At 39.9% G+C, this 21,490-nt stretch overlaps 1 protein-coding gene across 11 annotated transcripts in view; it reads left to right on the plus strand.

The window, feature by feature from the left end:
• The window catches only part of LOC120932477 (protocadherin gamma-B2-like), a 353,457-nt gene that overhangs the window by 167,588 nt on the left and 164,379 nt on the right, over window positions 1-21,490 (plus strand). The window contains exon 1 of one of the 11 annotated variants that reach the window (XM_040344848.1): window positions 91-3,140. The exons of 9 other annotated variants lie outside the window; for them this stretch is intronic. In XM_040344848.1, the coding sequence (XP_040200782.1) occupies window positions 702-3,140 (2,439 nt within the window). In that variant the 5' untranslated portion in view covers window positions 91-701. Of the gene's footprint in view, window positions 1-90; window positions 3,141-9,670; window positions 12,447-21,490 lie in introns of those variants that run through there. One more of the 11 variants, XM_040344847.1, reaches the window with a different exon arrangement.

The following is a 21,490-nucleotide window of genomic DNA, read 5'->3' on the forward strand; positions in this document are numbered from 1 at the left end:
AATTCACTGGGTATTTGCAAGGTTTACAACCACTTTATTAAAGGAAGGTGATTTTATTTTATTTTATTGTGTGTCCCCTGTTAATGCATTACCATCCTCTCCTAGTGGCCACACAGAAAGTGAAGTATGATGTCCCCAATGTGGACAAAGGCAAAAATAAAAATCTCACTTTTTCCCAATCTATTGAAAGCTAATAACAAAAGTTTTGGTTGGAGTCTGACTTTTGAAAAGTATGAGTAGTATTTTATGGTAACCTATACAGTTGTTTTGAGTTGTTCAAATTTGAGCCATAGTCAGTCATAATCATAAGAAGAATATATTATTTTTATTTAAACCTTGATACCCAATTATTTGTAACACAATTGAATAAAACTGAGTTTTGAACTATTACTGCCTATAATTTACATCATACCAATGCAAAGACTAAAAAATAGAAAGATTGCAAAGGATTTTATGTAAAAAAAATTCAGCGTTGCAGTTCCTCACTTACACCTCAGAGCGCCGCTGTTTGACCAATAAGGAGAAGAATACAGAACTGGAGATCCACTGGTATTTTCATCATTCACACACACACTGCAGATCTGCATGAAGAAGCACAGCCATTTCTGGATTCTCCTTAAACAAGACTACTTATTTTATTATTTTCACTCTTTTTTCTGTGTGTTACAAATGCTGAATATCCTAAAGAACACATTTAGAAGATGCTGAAAATGGATGAGATGAAGCACCATTCACAAGCATACAAAGGAATAGCATGGCAAGTAATATTTTCCTTCCTATTTTCCTGGCTGTGTCATTCAGTCTCAGGTCAGATTCATTATTCCATTGTAGAAGAAATGAGAAAAGACTCTGTTATAGCCAATATTGCAAAAGACCTGGGATTAGATATTAAACAGCTCTCATCAAGAAATCTGCAAATGATATCACATATATCAGATAAATACTTGTATGTGAATGTAGATAATGGAAATCTCTATGTGAAGGACAGGATAGATAGGGAGGCACTGTGTGGAGCAGCACCTACCTGCTTCCTAAGCTTTGATGCTGTGGTCGAAAATCCTTTTAATATCTTTAAAGTGAGAATAGAAATTCAGGATATTAATGACAATCCTCCAGTGTTTTATTCTGAGACTTTCACTATAGAAACTATTGAATCAACATCATCAGGAACAATATTTGCATTACAAAGTGCAGAAGATCTGGATATTGGTGTTAATTCAGTACAGACATATAAACTCAGTGACAATTCACATTTTACATTAAATCAGAAGATTAGCAGTGATGGATTTCAATCTCTTGAGCTTGTGTTAGAGAAATCACTGGATCAAGAATTACAAAATGTTCACAAACTGATTTTAACAGCTCTGGATGGAGGAAATCCTGTGAGATCTGGAACAGCTGTAATACAAATCATTGTTATTGATGTTAATGATAATTTTCCAATATTTTCTCAAAAGGTGTACAAAGTTAGTGTGAGTGAGAATAGTGCAGTAAATACAACTATAATCAATGTAAATGCAACAGACAGAGATGCCGGTACAAATGGGCAGATCACTTATTCCTTCAGCAAAACATCAGGAAATGTTCATCCTTCTGGGTTTTTTAGTATTCATTCCAAAAGTGGTGACATTAATATCAACCAAAAGTTGGATTTTGAGGAGACAATGAACTATGAACTGTCTGTTCAAGCGAAGGACGGAGGAGGACTTGTTTCCCATTGTAAAGTTTTGATAGAAGTGATAGATGAGAATGACAATGCTCCAGAGATATTCATCACTTCATTTTCCCCTATTCCTGAAAATTCTACATCTGGAAAAATGATAGCTCTAATCAGAGTCCATGATAAAGATTCAGGAGAAAATGGAGAAGTGGAATGTAAGCTCACTGAGGAAATGCCTTTTAATTTAGTGTTGTCTTCTAGCAGTGTGTATACAATTGTAACAACAGGTCCTATGGATAGAGAGAAAGTGTCTAATTATAACATAACGATTGTAGCCACTGACAGAGGATCTCCTCCACTTTCTAGTCAGAAATCCATCAAACTGGAAATATTGGATGTTAATGATAATCCCCCACTATTTATGCAATCTACTTATGTTGGTTATGTACCAGAGAACAATTTACCAGGAGCCTCAATATACACTATAAAAGCATATGATCTTGATATTGCAGACAATGCAAAAATTACTTACTCAATTTCCAGTAAAAAAACTGAAGATCTTCATATGACTTCCTATGTATCTCTTAATATAGAGACTGGTGTTATCTATGCCCAGAGATCCTTTGATTATGAGCAACACAAGGAATTTATAATAGAAGTAACAGCTAAGGACAATGGACACCCATCTCTCAGCAGCAACACAACAATAACTATCAAAGTAATAGATCAGAATGATAATGCACCAAAACTCCTATACCCATCCCCAGAGAGTGGAGCATCGGCGGGGTTTGAGATGGTCTCTTTTGGTGCTGAACCTGGATCAATGATAACAAAGGTAGTTGCAGTGGATGCAGACTCTGGACATAATGCCTGGCTCTCTTATCATTTTGCACAAGTAGCTGATCCATCTTATTTCACCATTGATGAACATACTGGTGAAATTCGAACACAACATGTTTTTCAAGAGAAAGATACACTGAATCACAAGGTTGTGGTGATGGTAAGGGACAATGGGATCCCATCTCTCTCTGCTACAGTTACTATCACTCTGGTTGTTGCAGATAGTTTCCAACAATTAGTCCCTAAATTTGTCAATCGCTTCCCTGATGAAGATTCTCAATCCAATTTTCAGCTGTACTTGGTAATCGCCCTAGCAGTAATTTCCTTGCTATTTATCATAACAGTGTTGTTGACTGTTATATCTAAATGTAGGAAGTCTAAACCATTCCCAGTATATGGGCCCGTCAGTTCAAATTTATATCCTCAAGTTGATCCCAGGATGTTGTCTCAATATACCAGTGGAACACTAACACTTCCCTACTCTTACAATGTTTGTGTGGCTTTGGATTCTGGAGAAAGTGACTTTACATACATGAAAACTAATCAAAATGTCCCTGTGGATAATCTGATTGATGCAGATGATTCAGGTCTCGGACATGAAAGTTTAAGGGAGGCTTTGCCAACCAACGGTCAAAATCAGGTGAGTTTTTGAAAATTATACGCATTTTGTTTATCCTCGGGAAACTTACATTTTCACTCTAGTAAAATTGCAAAAAATGTCTAGCTAGTCTCATATGTCACATTTGGAATCGGTAATCCACCAGTTACCTAACAAAGTGTTGCGTTATAAGAAACAATTAATGTAAATAACAAAGGTTGGAAAAGTAAAGGTTTACTGAGGATTAAGGGGGGAAGATAGGCTTGTGAACAAAAGTGTATCTCCAGTCAAAAGATGAAAATAAGTTTGTGCATAGTTAATTCCTTTGCTATTTCATAACAATTACCAGTTAATCCTATTCATTCAGACATGTCCAGTGTTGGGTCGACAACACTATGTTATTTCATGCAAATGTATAGCACTCTAGTGTTGTCGGCACCTGAAGCTTCCATAGATAAATGCAGTATAATGAAGCACAATGGAAGCTTTCTTAGGCCTTGTACTCACGGCAGGACATGTCCGATGAAAACGGTCTGCAGACCGTTTCCATCGGACATGTCTGGCCGGGGACTGCCCGGGGACTTCTGTTCGATGGCTATACACACCATCGAACAGAAGTCCGCGCGTAAACAATACGCGGGGCGTGTCCGCGGTGTCGACGCGTCGATGACGCGGTGTCGCCGCCACAATGACGTGCCGGCGTGGGCGGCCTGCCTTGAAAATGCTTCCACGCATGCGTCAAAGTCATTCGACGCATGCGAGGGATGGAGGGCGGCAGGACATGTACGGTAGGTCTGTACAGACGACCGTACATGTCCGGGCGGACAGGTTTCCAGCGGACTGTTTTAAAGCAAGTCCGGGAAACAGTTGTCTGCTCAGAAACGGTCTGTCAGACAATTGTTTGCTGGAATCCTGTCCGCGCGGCTGTACACACGACGGAACATGTCTGCTGAAATTGGTCTGCGGACCAGTTTCAGCAGACATGTTTGGTCGTGAGTACGGGGCCTTAGGCTCCATGCACACTGGCCTAAAAATTGCTGCTTCTACGGGAGTTTTGTGTTTTGCCTGTAGAAGCAGCCTTATGTTATCCTATGTGCTATCCTATATTAGGAAGATTAGGGGCATATTTAAAGCAGGAAAAAAAAACTTCTGGTTTGCATTTATGATTAGAGCTTTCTGTCAGAAAAAATGCAAAACTCTCCTAAATGCGCCTAAACTATGTACAAAAAATGCTCTGTATGAGCTTTTTTTCTGCCAAGGGAACTGGCGTTTTTAACCGCTTTAGGACCGGCTCAGTTGCGGGAGCGTGCCCGTGGATATGGGCGACTCGATGTCCTCCGCAATTGCCTTGTACACAGGCAGAATGGCAAGATGCATATGTAAATTTCCACGTTCTGACAGGTGACATGACAGGGATCCACTGTTCCCAGTGGTCGGGAACAGTGATCTCTGTCCCAGTAAGCCCACCCCCCCACAGTTAGAACACATCAAGGGAACACAGTTAACCCATTGATCGCCCAATAGTGTTAACCCCTTCCATGACAGTGAAGCTCTGATCGCTGTACATATGTCAATGGTCCCAAAAAAGTTTCAAAAGTGTCCGATCTGTCCACCACAGTGTCACAGTCCCGTTAAAAATCGCTGATCACTGTCATTACTAGGTAAAAATGAAAAATAATAATACAAATTACATAAATCTATTCCCTATTTTGTAGACGCTATCAATTTTGCGCAAACCAATCAGTATACGCTTTTTGCGCAAAAAATAAAAACTACAAATACCACCAAAAGAAAGCTCTATTTGTGGGGGAAAAAGTACATCAATTTTGTTTGGGTACAATGTCGCATCTGGCATGCTGGCATCTCTACTATGGGCACCCAGCTGTGACAGCCGGGTGACCCATGCGCATGCACAAGCAGCGATGTGCTCTTTGACTTCTAGAAGTCTTCTAGAACCTGTCATACGTCCCAGGCGACTTCGGGTGGAAGAGCTTTTGCTTCCGGTCACCTAGGCGACCGGAAAAGACGTTTGAGCATCTACCTGTCAAACTTGGGTACCTGCTCCTCCCATTTTCCCCAAAAGCTCAGTTTCAGAAACAGGAGTCGTGGAGGAGGCCTTGAAGGGGAAGTTCCCCTTTTGGGTGGAACTCTGTTCAAACAAAAAGAAATGCCAACCAAGATTAATGCATTATGTATGTTTGATCATAACTCTGGATACTTAGGGTACTATGACTATTTAGATATGTGAAGGAAGTACCATATTTTTGATTCATAAGATGCACCCGACCATAAGACACACCTAGGTTTTTTGAGAAGGAAAACAAGAAAAATAATATTCTGAACCAAATGGTGTATATATTTACCAGTGCCCAGTGCCCATGCAATCTAGCCTGACCGGTGCCAATTAAATGCAGCCTGACCTGTGCCATAAAATGCAGACTGACCTGTTCCATGTAATGCAGCCTGACATGTGCCATTTGATTCAGCCTGTCTGTGCCATACAATGCAGCCTGCCTGTGCAATACAATGCAGCCTCACCTGTGCCTGACGAGGACGTCATTATATCCAACAGAGCAGCCCGAGCCGGCGCCACGGCCGCACTCCATTTGGCCTGCTCTGTCTTCTGTCTGTGACAGGTAAAACTGAGTACAAGGTGACAGTCTCAGGACGACAGGCGCTCATGGGAGACGGCCGTCCGTTATTCTAACATGGTGGCGGCACCTGGGGGTGGGGTTGTTCCTGGTCAGTGGTCGCTTAATAAGACACACAGGAATTCCCCCATTTTTTGGTAATGTAGAATAAGGTTATAATATTGTGTGATTTCAGTTGTTTCATTTTTCATTTTTCTTACAAGCAAGTGTATTATTACCTCTGGTAATGTGTCTAGGATAGTTGCTGTCTATCTATCTATCTATCTATCTATCTATCTATCTATCTATCTATGAGAGCTTAGAGAACAGAAGTAGTGAAAACATTAATGATTTATCTTAGTGTAATCCCTTCATTGGTTACCAGTAAAAGACAGAATTACTTTTAAAGCACTCTGTCTGACGCATAAGTGTATTCTGGGAAATGCCCCCCAATATCTATGCGAAAAACTAAAAGCTTGCAACTCCAATCACGTTCTGCGATCCACTAATCAAAATCTACTCCAAATACCCAAAGCCAGATACAAGTCCAAGGGGGAACGAAGATTTGCGCTCCAGGGCCCCAGACTATGGAACGCTTTACCAACCAGCATTCGGTTGGAGGAGAATCACTTGACCTTTAGGAGAAAGATCAAAACCCATCTCTTTTGAGTTCAAAGGAGAAATGGACAAATGAGCGCCCAGAGGCGATTTAGTTCGCATGTGCAGCGCTATATACATTTTTCACTCACTCACTCTTAAAGTGGAGGTTCACCCGGAAATGTTCATTTTGTCTAGGGGAATCTGATATTTTTTTTTAAAAACTAAGCAGTACTTACCGTTTTAGAGAGCGATCTTCTCCGCCGCTTCTGGGTATGGGCTGCGGGATTGGGAGTTCCTATTTTATTGACAGTCTTCCGACAGGCTTCCGACGGTCGCATCTATCGCGTCACGATTTTCCGAAAGTAGCCGAATGTCGGTGCGCAGGCGCCATATAGAGCCGCAACCGACGTTCGGCTTCTTTAGGCTACTCGTGATGTGATAGATGCGACCATCGGAAGCCTTTCAGAAGACTGTCAATCAAATAGGAACGCCCAGTCCCGAAGACCATACCCGGAAGCAGCGGAGAAGATCGCTCTCTAAAACGGTAAGTACTGCTTCGTTTTTAAAAAAACTAGCCGATTCCCCTAGACAAAATGAGCATGAAGCTAATGTTAAAAAAAAAAAATCGGGTGAACTCCCGCTTTAATACTACACCATGAGAGGGTTTCTCCTTTTCTCTTGATCTTTGACGGATGTTTTTGAGCGATACAAGGAAGGTCTTTTTTCTGAGGTCTGGTGATTCCCTTGCCAAATGGAGTACACACAGAGCATGTTTGACCATCTGATATAGGTGGCCTTAACTTCTGGTAAGGTATATTTATTCACAAGAGCACCGTTTTGGTGAAGGCCTTTCTATTATCACTTTACTTACCAAAAGTGATTTTTACCTTTCTCAGAGGATTCATCTTTTTGTGGACTTATCACTTATATGAACTTTTGATATTTATCACATTTGTGGAGGTGAATTTTGCAATTAACTTTGTTCGATGGATATGTTTTGTTTCTTTTCACATTAGAATTGATTTCATCATATTCATGTATGTGTCTATGTCTATATGAATTTATTTTTAATTGATCCCTGAGTGCTGCACTCTTTAAAAACTATTGGATTTTGGGTTGGTATCAAGGCCTATAGTGCTGGCAGCTATCTTCACTATATTTACATCTGAGCACAGAGTTCTTCTTATTTTTATATCAGATAGAATATTATGTTGGTGAAAAAAAACTACAGTACTTGGTGTTCAAAGCAACAACTAACCTCAACCAGAAAAGCTGTCTATGGATATTGCTGTCTCAGTTGCTCTACCTCATTCAGCAAAGGGGCTAGTGGTTCTTGTCAGTAGGTGGGGTGCCACATGATTAAATTTACATGAGTACAAATGATTGGTAATGAGTATTCAGCTAATACTGCCCAGAAAAAATGCACCTGAACATGGGTCTAATTAGAAGCATATATGAAACGTACTCGTTTAAAAGTAATATTAAATTACCAATGTTTAGGTTCAAAGTACTGATAGAAGTTATTTGTTTTTAACACCTACTACCATTTTCTATTATATAAAATGTTAAGCATGCACCTAGTTGTACTCAGGGCCAGATTAAGAACATCATGGGCCTGGTGCTGAGGATTTTGGTGGGGCCTTTTAGGCTGCATTCACACCTCCGCGACAAGTAACGCCGCGTACGCGGCGTATTTTGCCGCGAATAGTGTAACTTTTTTTTTACAAATCCTTCCTATTGCTTTGTATGGCCGAACGCCAATGCCGCCTGAAAAAAAGGGTCCGGGACTTTTTTTCATGCCGCAGGTGTACGGCGTCTATGAGATGTGAACCATCTCATAGACAGCAATGGGAATTCTCCCCTCCAGCGGCACGAGCGGCCGGCGTCGGGCGTTTTGTCGCGGAGGTGTGAATGGGGTGTAATAAATAATAAATAAATGCGTGGGAATGACATGAACGCAGCCCAGCCAAGGCAAGTGACCAAAGGCACAGAACCCAGAAGGAAGACCGGGTGAAGATGGAAGTGCCGGGCCCCGCCTGATTCATCGCAGCACTGGAGGGCTCAGTCTGAAAATTGAAGTGTACACTAATGTGCTAATATGCTGTGCATACTTGTACGTTGTGGCATAACCTACCCCAGGGCCTCTAAAAAGTAGTAATGTCAGGAAAGTTTACTACCGCTTTATTATCACAGGATCCCAGGAGCCTCTCATGGGGCCCCCTACTGACCCGGTGGATGGTGGCCCTTGGGCAGTGCCTAAGTGCACAGTTGCCAACATTGAAAAAATATTTTCAGGGACACTTTTTTATATAAGTGCTATATTTAGAGTAGCTGAGATCCCCGATGTTCCTCTATACATCATAGTAGTAATCACAAAATTAAATGAGTACTAATAATGGGGCAGAACAAATATGAGAACTGATATTTCCTTTAGTTGAACTAACAAAAGTGTGTCCATTCTAGAGCTGGTAACATTGAGGATATTCAGTATAATTTTAAAGAACTGTTTTTGTGGGTAAGCGACATAGGGGAGGAGTATGGACGGTATATAAGTGGGAAGTATGTGCAGGTGAGGGAGAGGAATGTGGAGGGTCTAACAGTGGGCACTATGTACAGGAGAGGAGTACAAAGGGTACGGAAAAAAGCACTATGTACAGGAGAGGAGTGTGAAGGGTATGACAATGGGCAGTATGTACAGGAAGAGTGAGGGGGTATGACAGAGGGTAGTACGTACCAGAGAGAAGTGTGGAGGGTATGATGGGTATGATACAACCCCCCAAATTCGATCTTAGAAAAAAAATTCTTTAAAAAAAAAAAAAAAAAAACTTTTTTTTTTTTTTTTTGGGGCAAATGGGCCTATCTTGAGAAAGGGGCCTGGAGCTGCAGCTCCATCAGCCCCATTGTTAATCCGGCCCTGGTTGTACTACAATACAATTCTATAGACTGCACAACCTAAGATACCTGATTGTTCGATAAAGTGTTAATAGGTAAGTATAAAAAAAGTTTAAAACAAAACTGCATCATTAATGAACACAAACATACATGTAACAAGACTTTTCTTTTTTTTTTTTTTATTTAAAAATTGAAATACATTAACAACCTTTCCTAGTGACGCAGGAATTAAAGGAAAATGTCCCCAATGGGGACGAAAGCAGCAGTTTTCTGAAACTTATAAAAGCTAACAAAAATGCTTTGTGGTTAATCTGCTACTTTTACATAGCATTTGAATGGAAATGTTTGCAATTCAGCCCTTTAGCTAATTCCTGTAGTGGCATAAACCTGCAAAGAATTGATGCATGCTACATTAATAACTTTTTTGATTTAAAACATAATACCTTAATATTGTTTTTTTTTTAATTATAAGTGCCTGTAACTGACATTATACCAATGCAAAAACTAAAAAAACATGCAGTAGATCGAATAGTATTTCAGTGTTGCAGTTCCTCACTTACACCTCAGAGCGCCGCTGTTTGACCAATAAGAAGAAGAATACAGAACTGGAGATCCACTGGTATTGTCATCATTTACACACACTGCAGATCTGCACGAAGAGGCACAGCCATTTTCTGGATTTTCTCTGAAGAGGTTACATGTTTTATTATTTTTGCAAAAAAATACATACATTCTTCTCTCTGGATTACAAATGCTGAATATCCTAAATTGACTCTTTTGGAAGATGCTGAACATGGACAAGATGAAGCACCATTCACAGATATACAAAAGGATAACATGGCAAGTGATATTTCCCTTATTATTTTCCTGGCTGTGTCATTCAGTCTCAGGCCAAATTCATTATTCTATTGTAGAAGAAATGAGAAAAGACTCAGTTATAGGAAATATTGCAAAAGACCTGGGATTAGAAATTAAACAGCTCTCAATAAGAAAGCTGCAAATGATATCACATATATCAGAGAAATATTTGTATGTGAATGTAGATAATGGAAATCTCTATGTGAAGGACAGGATAGATAGAGAGGCATTGTGTGGGGCAGAAGCTACCTGCTTCCTAACCTTTGATGCTGTTATTGAAAATCCAATTAATGTTTTTAAAGTGAAAATAGAAATTCAGGATATTAATGACAATCCCCCAGTGTTTTATTCTGAGACTTTCACTATAGAAACTATTGAATCAACATCACCAGGAACAAGGTTTGCATTACAAAATGCAGAAGATCTGGATATTGGTACTAATTCAGTACAGACATATAAACTCAGTGACAATTCACATTTTACACTAAGTCAGAAGATTAGCAGTGATGGATTTCAATCTCTTGAGCTTGTGTTAGAGAAATCACTGGATCAAGAAGTACAAAGTGTTCATGAACTGATTTTAACAGCTCTGGATGGGGGAAATCCTGTCAGATCTGGAACAGCTGTAATACGAATCATTGTTATTGATGTTAATGATAATTTTCCAATATTTTCTCATAAGGTGTACAAAGTTAGTGTGAATGAGAATAGTGCAGTAAATACTACTATAATCAATGTGAGTGCTACAGACAGAGATGCTGGAACAAATGGACAAATCACTTATTCCTTCAGCAAAACATCAGGAAATGTCCTTCCTTCTGGCCTTTTCAGTATTGAAACAAAAAGTGGTGATATTAAAATAAACAGAAAGTTGGATTTTGAAGAGATGAGGAACTATGAACTGTCTGTCCAAGCCAAGGATGGAGGAGGACTTGTTTCCCATTGTAAGGTATTGATAGATGTCATAGATGAGAATGATAATACTCCAGAGATATCCATCAAATCCTTTTCTTCACCCATTCCTGAGGATTCTTCACCTGGAACAGTAATAGCTTTAATTAGAGTCCATGATAAAGATTCAGGAGAAAATGGAGAAGTGGACTGTAAGCTCACTGGGGAATTGCCTTTTAATTTAGTTTTATCATCTAACAGTTTTTATACCATTGTGACCACAAGTTCTATGGATCGAGAGAAAGTGTCTAATTATAAAATATCAATTCTAGCTATAGACAGAGGATCTCCTCCACTTTCCAGTTATAAAACTATCAAATTGGAAATATCAGATGTTAATGATAACACCCCATTGTTTATGAAATCTGCTTATGTTGCCTATCTGCCAGAGAACAATTTACCAGGAGCCTCACTATACAGTATACAGGCTTCTGATGATGATACCGGAGACAATGCTAAAGTTATTTATTCCATTTCTAACAAAAATACAGAAAATGTTGCTATGTCTTCCTATTTTTCTATTAACGTAGAGACTGGAGTTATCTATGCCCAGAGATCCTTTGATTATGAGCAACACCAGGAGTTTGTTATAGCAGTAACAGCTAAAGACAACGGACACCCATCTCTCAGCAGCAACACAACATTAACTATCAAAGTAATAGATCAGAATGATAATGCACCAAAACTCCTATACCCATCCCCAGAGAGTGGAGCATCAGCAGGGTTTGAAATGGTCACTGTTGGTGCTGAACCTAAAGCATTAATAACAAAGGTGGTTGCAGTGGATGCAGACTCTGGACATAATGCTTGGCTCTCTTATCATTTTATTCAAATATCTGAGCCATCTTACTTCACCATTGATGAACATACAGGTGAAATTCGAACACAACGTGTTTTTCAAGAGAAAGATACACTGAATCACAAGGTTGTGGTGATGGTAAGGGACAATGGAATCCCATCTCTCTCTACTACAGTTACTATCACTCTTGTTGTTGCAGATAGTTTTCAAAAAGTGATTCCTAAATTTGTCAATCACTTCATTGAAGACGATTCTCAATCCAATCTGCAGCTGTACTTGGTAATTGCCTTAGCAGTAATATCTTTGCTATTTATTATAACAGTCATGTTGGCTGTTATATCTAAATGTAGGAAGTCTAAACCATCCCCAGTATATGGGCCCGTCAGTTCAAATTTATATCCTCAAGTTGATCCCAGGATGTTGTCTCAATATGCCAGTGGAACACTAACACTTCCCTACTCTTACAATGTTTGTGTGGCTGTGGATTCTGGAGAAAGTGACTTTACATACATGAAAACAAATCAAAATGTCCCTGTGGATAATCTGATTGATGCTGATGATTCAGGCCTTGAAAATGAAAGTTTAAAGGAGGCCTTGCCAACCAGCAGTCAAATCCAGGTAAACCAGTTTTTGCCATAAACGTAAAGTGTTACTAAACTCAGGACCCTGCGTTCACTACATCTAGTCTCCCACAGTTCACAGAACATGGAAATGCAATAATTTTAGTAAATATAAACTAAAATACCTTTTCTCATCAGCAGTATATAGCAGTCTTGTGACTTGTATCAGTGTCTGGTTAAAGCTTGTAGGAGAAGTTTTCATTCTCCAATGATTGTCCTTTTAGGATGCAGGACCCCTGACCCTCTGTCTGGACAGTGCTTATTGGCCCTGTGCTGATCACATGCATTCCCCCAAGAAACAAAAAAATCTAGCAATACACACAAACTTAGCACGTGCAGCTTGTCCCCTAGCCTCTTTACCATCAGGAGATATATTGGGGACCCTGAAAGAAGGGGAGGATCAGAGGAGATAGGATCAAATAGCCTCTTTACACAATTCAGAGGATTAACCCCTTAGGTTCCACAGTGAGTATGACAAGCATGCTTTACTGCATATTCAGACTGATTTTACTGTTGTGGGTTTAGTAACACTTTAAGAGATACTTTTTCCAATGTATGTAATATGTAATTCTTTTTAAGAAGAAAGAAAACAGTCATTCAAGGCTGCCTATAACTCCTAAAATGCTTGTTGACTAGCTGTGATGCCAATTCTCTTTCTTTAGTACTTCAAAAGTCCACTAACTTCATTCAGAATGGGTAATAAACTTCAGGTCTGTACTTTTTGTTTTCAGAAGAAGTTTACCAGTGGTAGCTTATGTGTTTTTTGACAGGTTTTATTTAAAGTTTCATCAGAATGGGATGAAACAGACTACAGCTGTTTTATAATTGTAAGAAGTAAAATCACGGAGCTGCGGTGGCTCAACGCGATTGGCACTGCGCTGACAAGCCATTCACCTCTGCAGCTAGAGGTTCGGATTCCGGTCTCAGCTACATGTGAATTGAGTTTGGTGGTCTCAGCCCGGCTCCCGGTGGGTGTGCTATGCGAGGTAAGCTTGCGCTTAGTACGCCCACCCCCCTCCCGCAAAAACCACCACACTTACACGCACTCGAAATTGGGTTAACATGCACGCACTTTGACCACGCGATCTCTAAAAAGAGAGGCGAAGGACTAACGGGGCTGGTTGAGCGGGCTAGATCCTCTCACTCCCTTACAGGGAGTCCCTCTGCCCCGTTGGGCTTCAAAGTGGAGCAGGTAGGGCGGGCTGTGTGGGAGGACCCCCTCACACACCCACCATTGCCACCCGGGGCATAGAGAAAGGTGGCAGATTGCCTCTGGGGGAGGCCTGCCTACCCCCAAATCCTGCAGTCCGGCTCCTCTCTCGAGTACACGCACAAAATACACTTTAAAAAAAAAAAGTAAAATCATGACAGATTCTTTTAAAATTTGTGGATTTTACAATTTTTTCTCCGCTCAGACTTCTACTGTTTACAGCAGCCTTACCCAACCTGTTTACTCTGGTGAACCCATGAAATATTTATATAATTTACAGCTCACAGAATGTTAGTGTGATCAGTCAGCTGTAGATATAGTGATAAATTAAAATAATTAGTAACATATACACCTTTAATGAGAAACCTGGACCTGTTGTTTTTTTTTTTTTTTTGTGGCTGCATAATATAGTTGTTAAACACACATTGTAGTAAAATATAAATGAGAGTAGTACAGGCAGTCCCCCCGGGTTACAAACAAAATTGGGTCTTTAGGTTTGTTCTTAAGTTAAATTTGTATGTAAGTCAGAAGAGGTAAATTTTTTAAGTGTAACTCCACCCAAACAAAAAATGTTCAAGTTTTTTGGATATCATAGGGAATGGTTAACAACCCTGTCACATTTATTTTGCTGTCTGTTCCTCTGTTCAGAAGATTTCATCTTACTTTCTATCCCTATGACAATTGGATTTCGAAAATTTTGAGTTGTTGGGGGAACAAGGATTGGTGATAAAGCTTCAGTGGTGGTATATTTTTCCCATAATAGCTCTTACAGGAGAGAATTTCCCTTCCTAGGGGTAGATTTCCTCTCACTTCCTGTTGTCTCCTTCTGTTTGTAAGTAGGAGTCATTTGTAAGTCAGATGTTTGTAACCTGTAGACCGCCTGTATACCAAATAAATAAGAAAATATATAACATGTTAAATTTAATAGCAACACCAAGGGGTATATTTACAAAAAAAAAAATCTCAGCATTTGCACAGCCATTGCAAATAATTCCTGTAAGGTATCCAATATGTTTATATGCTATGATTGCTAGCCTCTTTTAGTGGCCTTAAAGGGGTTGTAAAGGTACAATTTTTTCCCCCTAAATAGCTTCCTTTACCTTAGTGCAGTCCTCCTTCACTTACCTCATCCTTCGATTTTGCTTTTAAATGTCCTTATTTCTTCTGAGAAATCCTCACTTCCTGTACTTCTGTCTGTAACTCCACACAGTAATGCAATGCTTTCTCCCTGGTGTGGAGTGTCGTGCTTGCCTCCTCCCTTGGACTACAGGAGAGTCAGGACACTCTCTATGTTGCAGATAGAGAAAGGAGCTGTGTGTTAGTGGGCGTACTGACTCATCTGTAGTCCAAGGGAGGGGGCGAGCACGACACTCCACAACAGGGAGAAAGCCTTGCATTACTGTGTGGAGTTACAGACAGAAGAACAGGAAGTGAGGATTTCTCAGAAGAAATAAGGACATTTAAAAGCAAAATCGAAGGATAAGGTAAGTGAATGAGGACTGCACTAAGGTAAAGGAAGCTATTTAGGAAAGAAAAATTGTACCTTTACAACCCCTTTAATGCAGTGTTTACATGATTAAGGTATATTAGGGGGAAAAAAACTTGGCTACTAGGTGGTTCTGACGACCATACAAAATAAACATATTAGACAAATTACAGGGATTATGCTTGATGGCTGTTTAAATGCTGAGATGTTCACACAACAATCATTTTATAAATAGACTTCTAACAACACACTGCTGTCAGTGGCAAAACTAATTTTACATTGGTAGTTAATGGCAACACTAACTTTGCTTTGGTGTTCAAAAATAAGACTAACATTTGCATTGGAGTTATGTGCAAAATGCTAACTATGCATTGGTGGTTAGTGCAAACCTCCAACTTTGGATTGGTGGTTAGTGCAAACCTTACTTAACATTGGTGTTTAGTGCAAAATTCAATTCACATTGGGGTTTTGTGTAAAACACTAAATTTGAATAATGGCATTTAAAAATTGCAGTGGTGTTGGGTGACTGTATTACGTTTATTAGTATCTCATTATCCATGTCATAAAAATTACCTGGGAGTAATGATCTGCTACACTCATTTGTCAGTGGTGCCTTAAAATGGTGATGTTAGACGTTGGAACTCAAATGGTTCTGTAAGTCTAATGCCAATCCAGCCATCAGTAGTCAATGTTGGAATTCAAGGCCCTGTTGAGAAGACATTACCTTATTGCACTGGTAGCATGCTGGGGGAACAATGAAGCACCACTGGGTGAATATGAATCTGCTGCAAGAGTGGCCAGTGGCTAAACCACAAGACCTCTTGCAGGATAGGCTTTCGCTGAACCTGTGAACTACCAATAAAAAATAAATTATGCCATTTTCTCCCATTTGAAAAACCTAGAAAACACCTAAATAATAACTCCACTATTACAAACAGTACCATAGTGACATTCTTCTGTTAGTAGTCATCATTATTGCTGTCGTGCTATTAGATCTATTTTCTTGACTACTTTTAGAATTAGGTAGATTATACAGCATTTTTGGTCTCATTATGGCAGAGAACATTAAACATTTAAAAAATATATGTTACAAAATTTATACCCTCAGAGAATAACGTGGCAATTAGCATGGTTTGACAAGTTTCTATGCTTAAAGTGGTTGTACACCCTGTACAACCACTTTTACCTACAGGTAAGCCTATATTAAGGCTTACCTGTAGGTGCTGGAAATATAGATATTTTCAAGAAAGCTGTGCGCCAATGTCTATGGTGCATGTGCCGATGTCTGGGGCGCATGCTCCGATGTCTGCCGCAAATGCGCATTTTAGAAAGGGCAGATCGTGCCGTTTCTAAAGGGGTCATGCCATGACTGGCGGCTCCCGTGCGAATGCGCGGAAGTGACGTCACGCGAATCCGGCCAGTCACAGAGCGCGGCCCCCGGAAGGAAGAGGGGTGAAGATGGACGCTCGCTGCTAGTGGGGACAGCGGTGACATCGCAGGCTTCGGTTTCAGGTAAATGACACATAATGGGCTACTATACAATGCATAGTAGCCCATTATGCTTTACCTTTGCAGGGAACTAAAGAAGAAGTAAAACCCATCAGGGTTTACTTCCTCTTTAAGTGTATGTAATCCTGATATTTTACCTACATTAGATTGAATTTTATTATTTTTTCTATGCAGGTAATTGTGTGAAGAGACTTGTGTACTTGAGACAGTATATTAATAATAGCAAGAGTCCAGGCTCAAATTGTCAGCAGGTCTAACCTGTGCGCGCAAACTTTGAAACAAACTCTGCTTTGCCCATGCTATGTTCACATATAACAGGCATATAACCTAAACCTGCACTAGTGACTCCTCTTCTACAAGCATACCTAACCATTGAGACTTCTGTAGGATCAAATGTTTCAGCACCAGCAAGATCTGCATAGGGCTACACTGTGGTTAAGGATGGTCTCAGCAGTGGTGCTTTAATGTCTGTAGTTGAGGGGTAAAAAGCATGAGGAAATGGAGAGGTGTTGGCAGCTAAATTCCTATTTATAGGAACCAATACTTCAGAGCTTTGTCTGTGATTCGTAACACACAGGCCAAACTATTTTTTGTATTTTGTTTTATGTGTTTTATGCTAAATGCCAAATCCAAACAAATTTTTTTTTGTTGGTGAGGACTTCTGTCTTTTTTTTAATTATTATTGCTCTCTCTATGACTATTGTGGAGCCCTCACTTTTAGCCCCAATGGCAGATGAGACAGGTGGTGATGGGAAATCTCAGCTATAGGGACTCATACAGCAAGAATAACATTTTTTAGGTAAATAGCAACGATCGGAATCTTTATCTGTTTTCTTGTTCAACTGATACCCTTTCCCTTCATCTCCAGTTCTGATGTCACAGGGTCAGGACGTGAGGTTAAATGTGTACAGTTGAGGCACATTTAGCTTGTAAAACCAGAGATCCTAACATTTCCCTACTGGGCCCAAAGCAAAACAAAAGTTTGATCCAGGGACTGGCTTTACAGTTAGTACAGGCTGCACTAGTTACTGGTAAAATTCTGCTTGAAATATTCCTGTTGAATGTCATCTCCACAGATACTAATATATTACCAGTTCTAAATAATCCCTTAAAGGGGTTGTAAAGGTTTGTTTTTCATTTTCTAAATAGGTTCCTTTAACCTCCCTGGCGGTCTTCCCGAGACTGACACGGGGTTAGATTTTCTTGCTACTATCGGTAACCCCGTGTCAGTCACGGGCTTGCCTCGCTAGATCCACAGGCACTTTTTACTTACCTTGTCCCTGGATCCAGCGATGCCACCGCGCTGTGTGAGCGAGCGGGACCTCGCTCGATTCACATAGTGCCTCCGTGTGACGCCGATCTCCGTTCCCTGCGACGTTGCGACGCACGGGGACGGAGAACGGCGCCAAATTCAAAAACGTAAACAAACACTATACACACAGTATACTGTAATCTTATAGATTACAGTACTGTATGTAAAAAAAACACACCCCCCCTGTCCCTAGTGGTCTGCCCAGTGTCCTGCATGTCATTTTATATAATAAAAACCTTTTTTTCTCCCTGCAAACTGTAGATTGTCCATAGCAACCAAAAGTGTCCCTTTATGTCAAAAATAGTTTTAGATCAGCTAAAAAACAGCGATAATAAATTATAATCACTTGCAGAATTGTGCGATAGCGATTTGTGGGGAAATTCGTCATAAAAAAATAAAAGTAATGACAGCGACAATTCTGCAACTGAGCAAATTTCAGTGATTTTGATTTGATTACATTATTGAATTATTTTCTATTATAATTATATTATTATTTGTTATAATTATTTATAATTATTTATTATATTATAATTTATAATTTTGTTTTTAAAAAAATGTAATACACGGGATGCCTATTAGAATCTTGTTTGGTCAGATTTAAGTGAGTTATTTCTAAAAATTACAGACCTACAATATAAAACGCCAAATTTCCTTGCAAATAATGGTACCGCTTTTAGCATGTTTTTTCTGAAAGAATCATACCGCCAGGGAGGTTAAGCTAGTGCATTGTTGGTTCACTTATTTTTTCCTTCGATTTCCCTTGTAATAGTTTTTTTTTTCTTTGTCTGAATTTCTCACTTCCTGTTTCTCCTCAATAAGCTTTCCACCATCATCCGAGCGGTGGATAGTCAGCCAGAACAGCTTACTGAGGAGGAGGAACAGAAGGTGAGAAATTCAGACAAAGAAAACAAAGAAAAAAAACATTTAGAAGGGAAATCGAAGGAGAAGGTAAGTGAACCAACAATGCACTAACTTAAAGGAACCTATTTAGAAAATAAAAAACAAACCTTTACAACCCCTTTAAAATTACAAATGGTAAAGACTTAAATATGTATCTATTATTCATGTGTCATTTAAAAATATTTTTTAAACAATTTACCTGTAAACACAATTTTTAGATTTTCAGCATTTATTTGATAATTTTCTTGTTTCCTTCCAGCTAGTGTATTATTTGCAGTAGCCATATGGCTAGAGCTAAGTTCAAAGCACAAACATTATTAGATGCTAATTTATACATTTATGACTTTAGTGTATGCATGTGGCATAAGAATTCTTCTTGTAGACAAATCATTTCTTAATAGCCTACGGATATTGGGCCAGATTCAGAAAGATGTGCCTATCTTTAGGCGGGCGTAGCATATCTCAGATACACTACGCCGCCGTAACTTAGTGAGGCAGGTCCCGTATTCTGAAAGAACTTGCGCCCTAAGTTACGGCAGCGTAGTGTACCTGGTCCGGCGTAAGCCCGCCTAATTCAAAGTAGGCATGTAGTGGGCGTGTTGTATGCATGCGCCGTCCGTGAAAGTATCCCAGTGCGCATGCTCCAAATCACGCCGCAAATAGTCAATGCTTTAGACGTGAACGTAACTTACGCACAGCCCTATTCGCGTACGACTTACGCAAACGATGTAAACGACGCAAAATTCTACGCATTCCCGACGTCCATACTTAACATTGGCTACGCCTCATATAGCAGGGGTAACTTTACACCGAAAAAAGCCTTACGTAAACAACGTAAATCAATGCGCCGGGCGCACGTACGTTTCTGAATTGGCGTATCTAGCTCATTTGCATATTCTACGTGGAAATCAACGGAAGCCCCACCTAGCGGCCAGCGTAAATATGCACCCCGAGATACGACGGGGTAGGAGACTTACGCCGCTCGTATCTAGGCAACAGTGAGGCGTATCTGATTCTATGATTCACACTCAGAGTTACGACGGCGTATCTGGAGATACGGCGTCGTAACTCCTTTCTGAATCCGGGCCATGGTATTTTTGTTATTCTACTTTCTTCACTTTGGAAACAACAAAAACAGTTACATAGTATAAAAAAGTTTAAACCATAGAAATACTGAAACAAGTGCCAAACCAAAAACAGATAAAATAGTCCATAATAACTTAAAAGTGTTGCTAAACCCATGACCCAGCATTCACTATATCTGGTCTCCCACAGTACACAGTACATGGAAATGCAATAGTTGTAGTAAATATAAACTGCTAAATACATTTTCTCATCAGCAATATATAGCAGTCTTGTGACCTCTATCAGTGTGTGGTTAAAGCTTGTAGGAGCAGTGTTCATACTGCTCTCACTGTCTTATAAGACTGCAGGACCATTGACCCTCTGTCTGGACAGTGCTGATTGGCCCTGTGCTGATCACCTGCACCCAAAATCTCTAGCAATACACACTAAACTGAGAATGTGCAGCTTGTCCCCTACCCTCTGTACTTTCCGGAGATGAGTTTGGGACACTGGAAGAAGATAAAGATCAGAGGAGACGTGATGAAACAGCCTTTTTACACAATACAGAGGATTAACCCCTTAGGTCTCACAGTGAGTATAACACTATTTACTGTTGTGGGGTTTGTAACACCTTAATTGTTGATAAATAAGTCATATAAAAACAACCAAAGCACTTTGGGGGCAAAACTACTCCCCCTTCGTCTGCGCTATATTAGAACTGAGCAGCCTCAGACTGTACATATAACTTTTCATTTTTCAAAGTACAAGTTATAGTTTTGGGTTCCTTTCTGTATTTCTATGGTTTCAGATACTGTCAGGTACCCATTGATGCAAGCCTTGCTGTGTGGGAGCCATTTCAGCAGATCTATTTAGCTTGTTTGAAGTGTTCTGCACATAAAAGTTTGAAGTTTGAAGTTCTCGGTGACACTTTACATATGTTGTTCTGGAATACAAAAGTTTAGGTCACACCACTGGATTGTTCAGAATATACACAGTGATTGACAATGTTTCAAGCAAAACTACCGGCAGATATAAATAACACAAATTAATGCAATGTTATAGTCATTGATACATAATAAAATGTTTAAATGCAAGATGTGTAAGTACCTAAATTTGACTTGGTATCAGCCTCCTGCTGTCTCTGTACAGCAGAGCTAATACTAGCAAAGGACGAAGCAGTCAGTCAGGTGTGGTGCAGTGCTCATGTGCCAAGAAATAGCAAGCTAATAGGTGGAGAGAGCTTAGGGATACACAGGCTGGGGGTAAAACAAGACCTATAATCGTTACTTAAAGCGGAACTTCACCCAAAAGGGGAGCAGCGAAAATCTTCCAGAAGTTCAGCCCCCCCTCCTCCTTCCCTCACCGCAGGGCCATTCACAAAGCACAGCAGGGAACCATTTGTGGAGCCACAAGGCTTCACTGCTGGTTTCCCTTACCCAAAATGGCGAAAATAACGGCTCGGGTGAAGACACTGCTGAATTTGTGGACGGGTAAGTGTCCTAATAATAAAAGTCAGCAACTACAGTATTTTTTCTAATAGAGCCTGAAACTCCTCTTTAA

Source organism: Rana temporaria, chromosome 3 (assembly GCF_905171775.1).
Source record: "Rana temporaria chromosome 3, aRanTem1.1, whole genome shotgun sequence".
In the NCBI taxonomy this organism is placed as follows: Eukaryota; Metazoa; Chordata; class Amphibia; order Anura; family Ranidae; genus Rana; species Rana temporaria.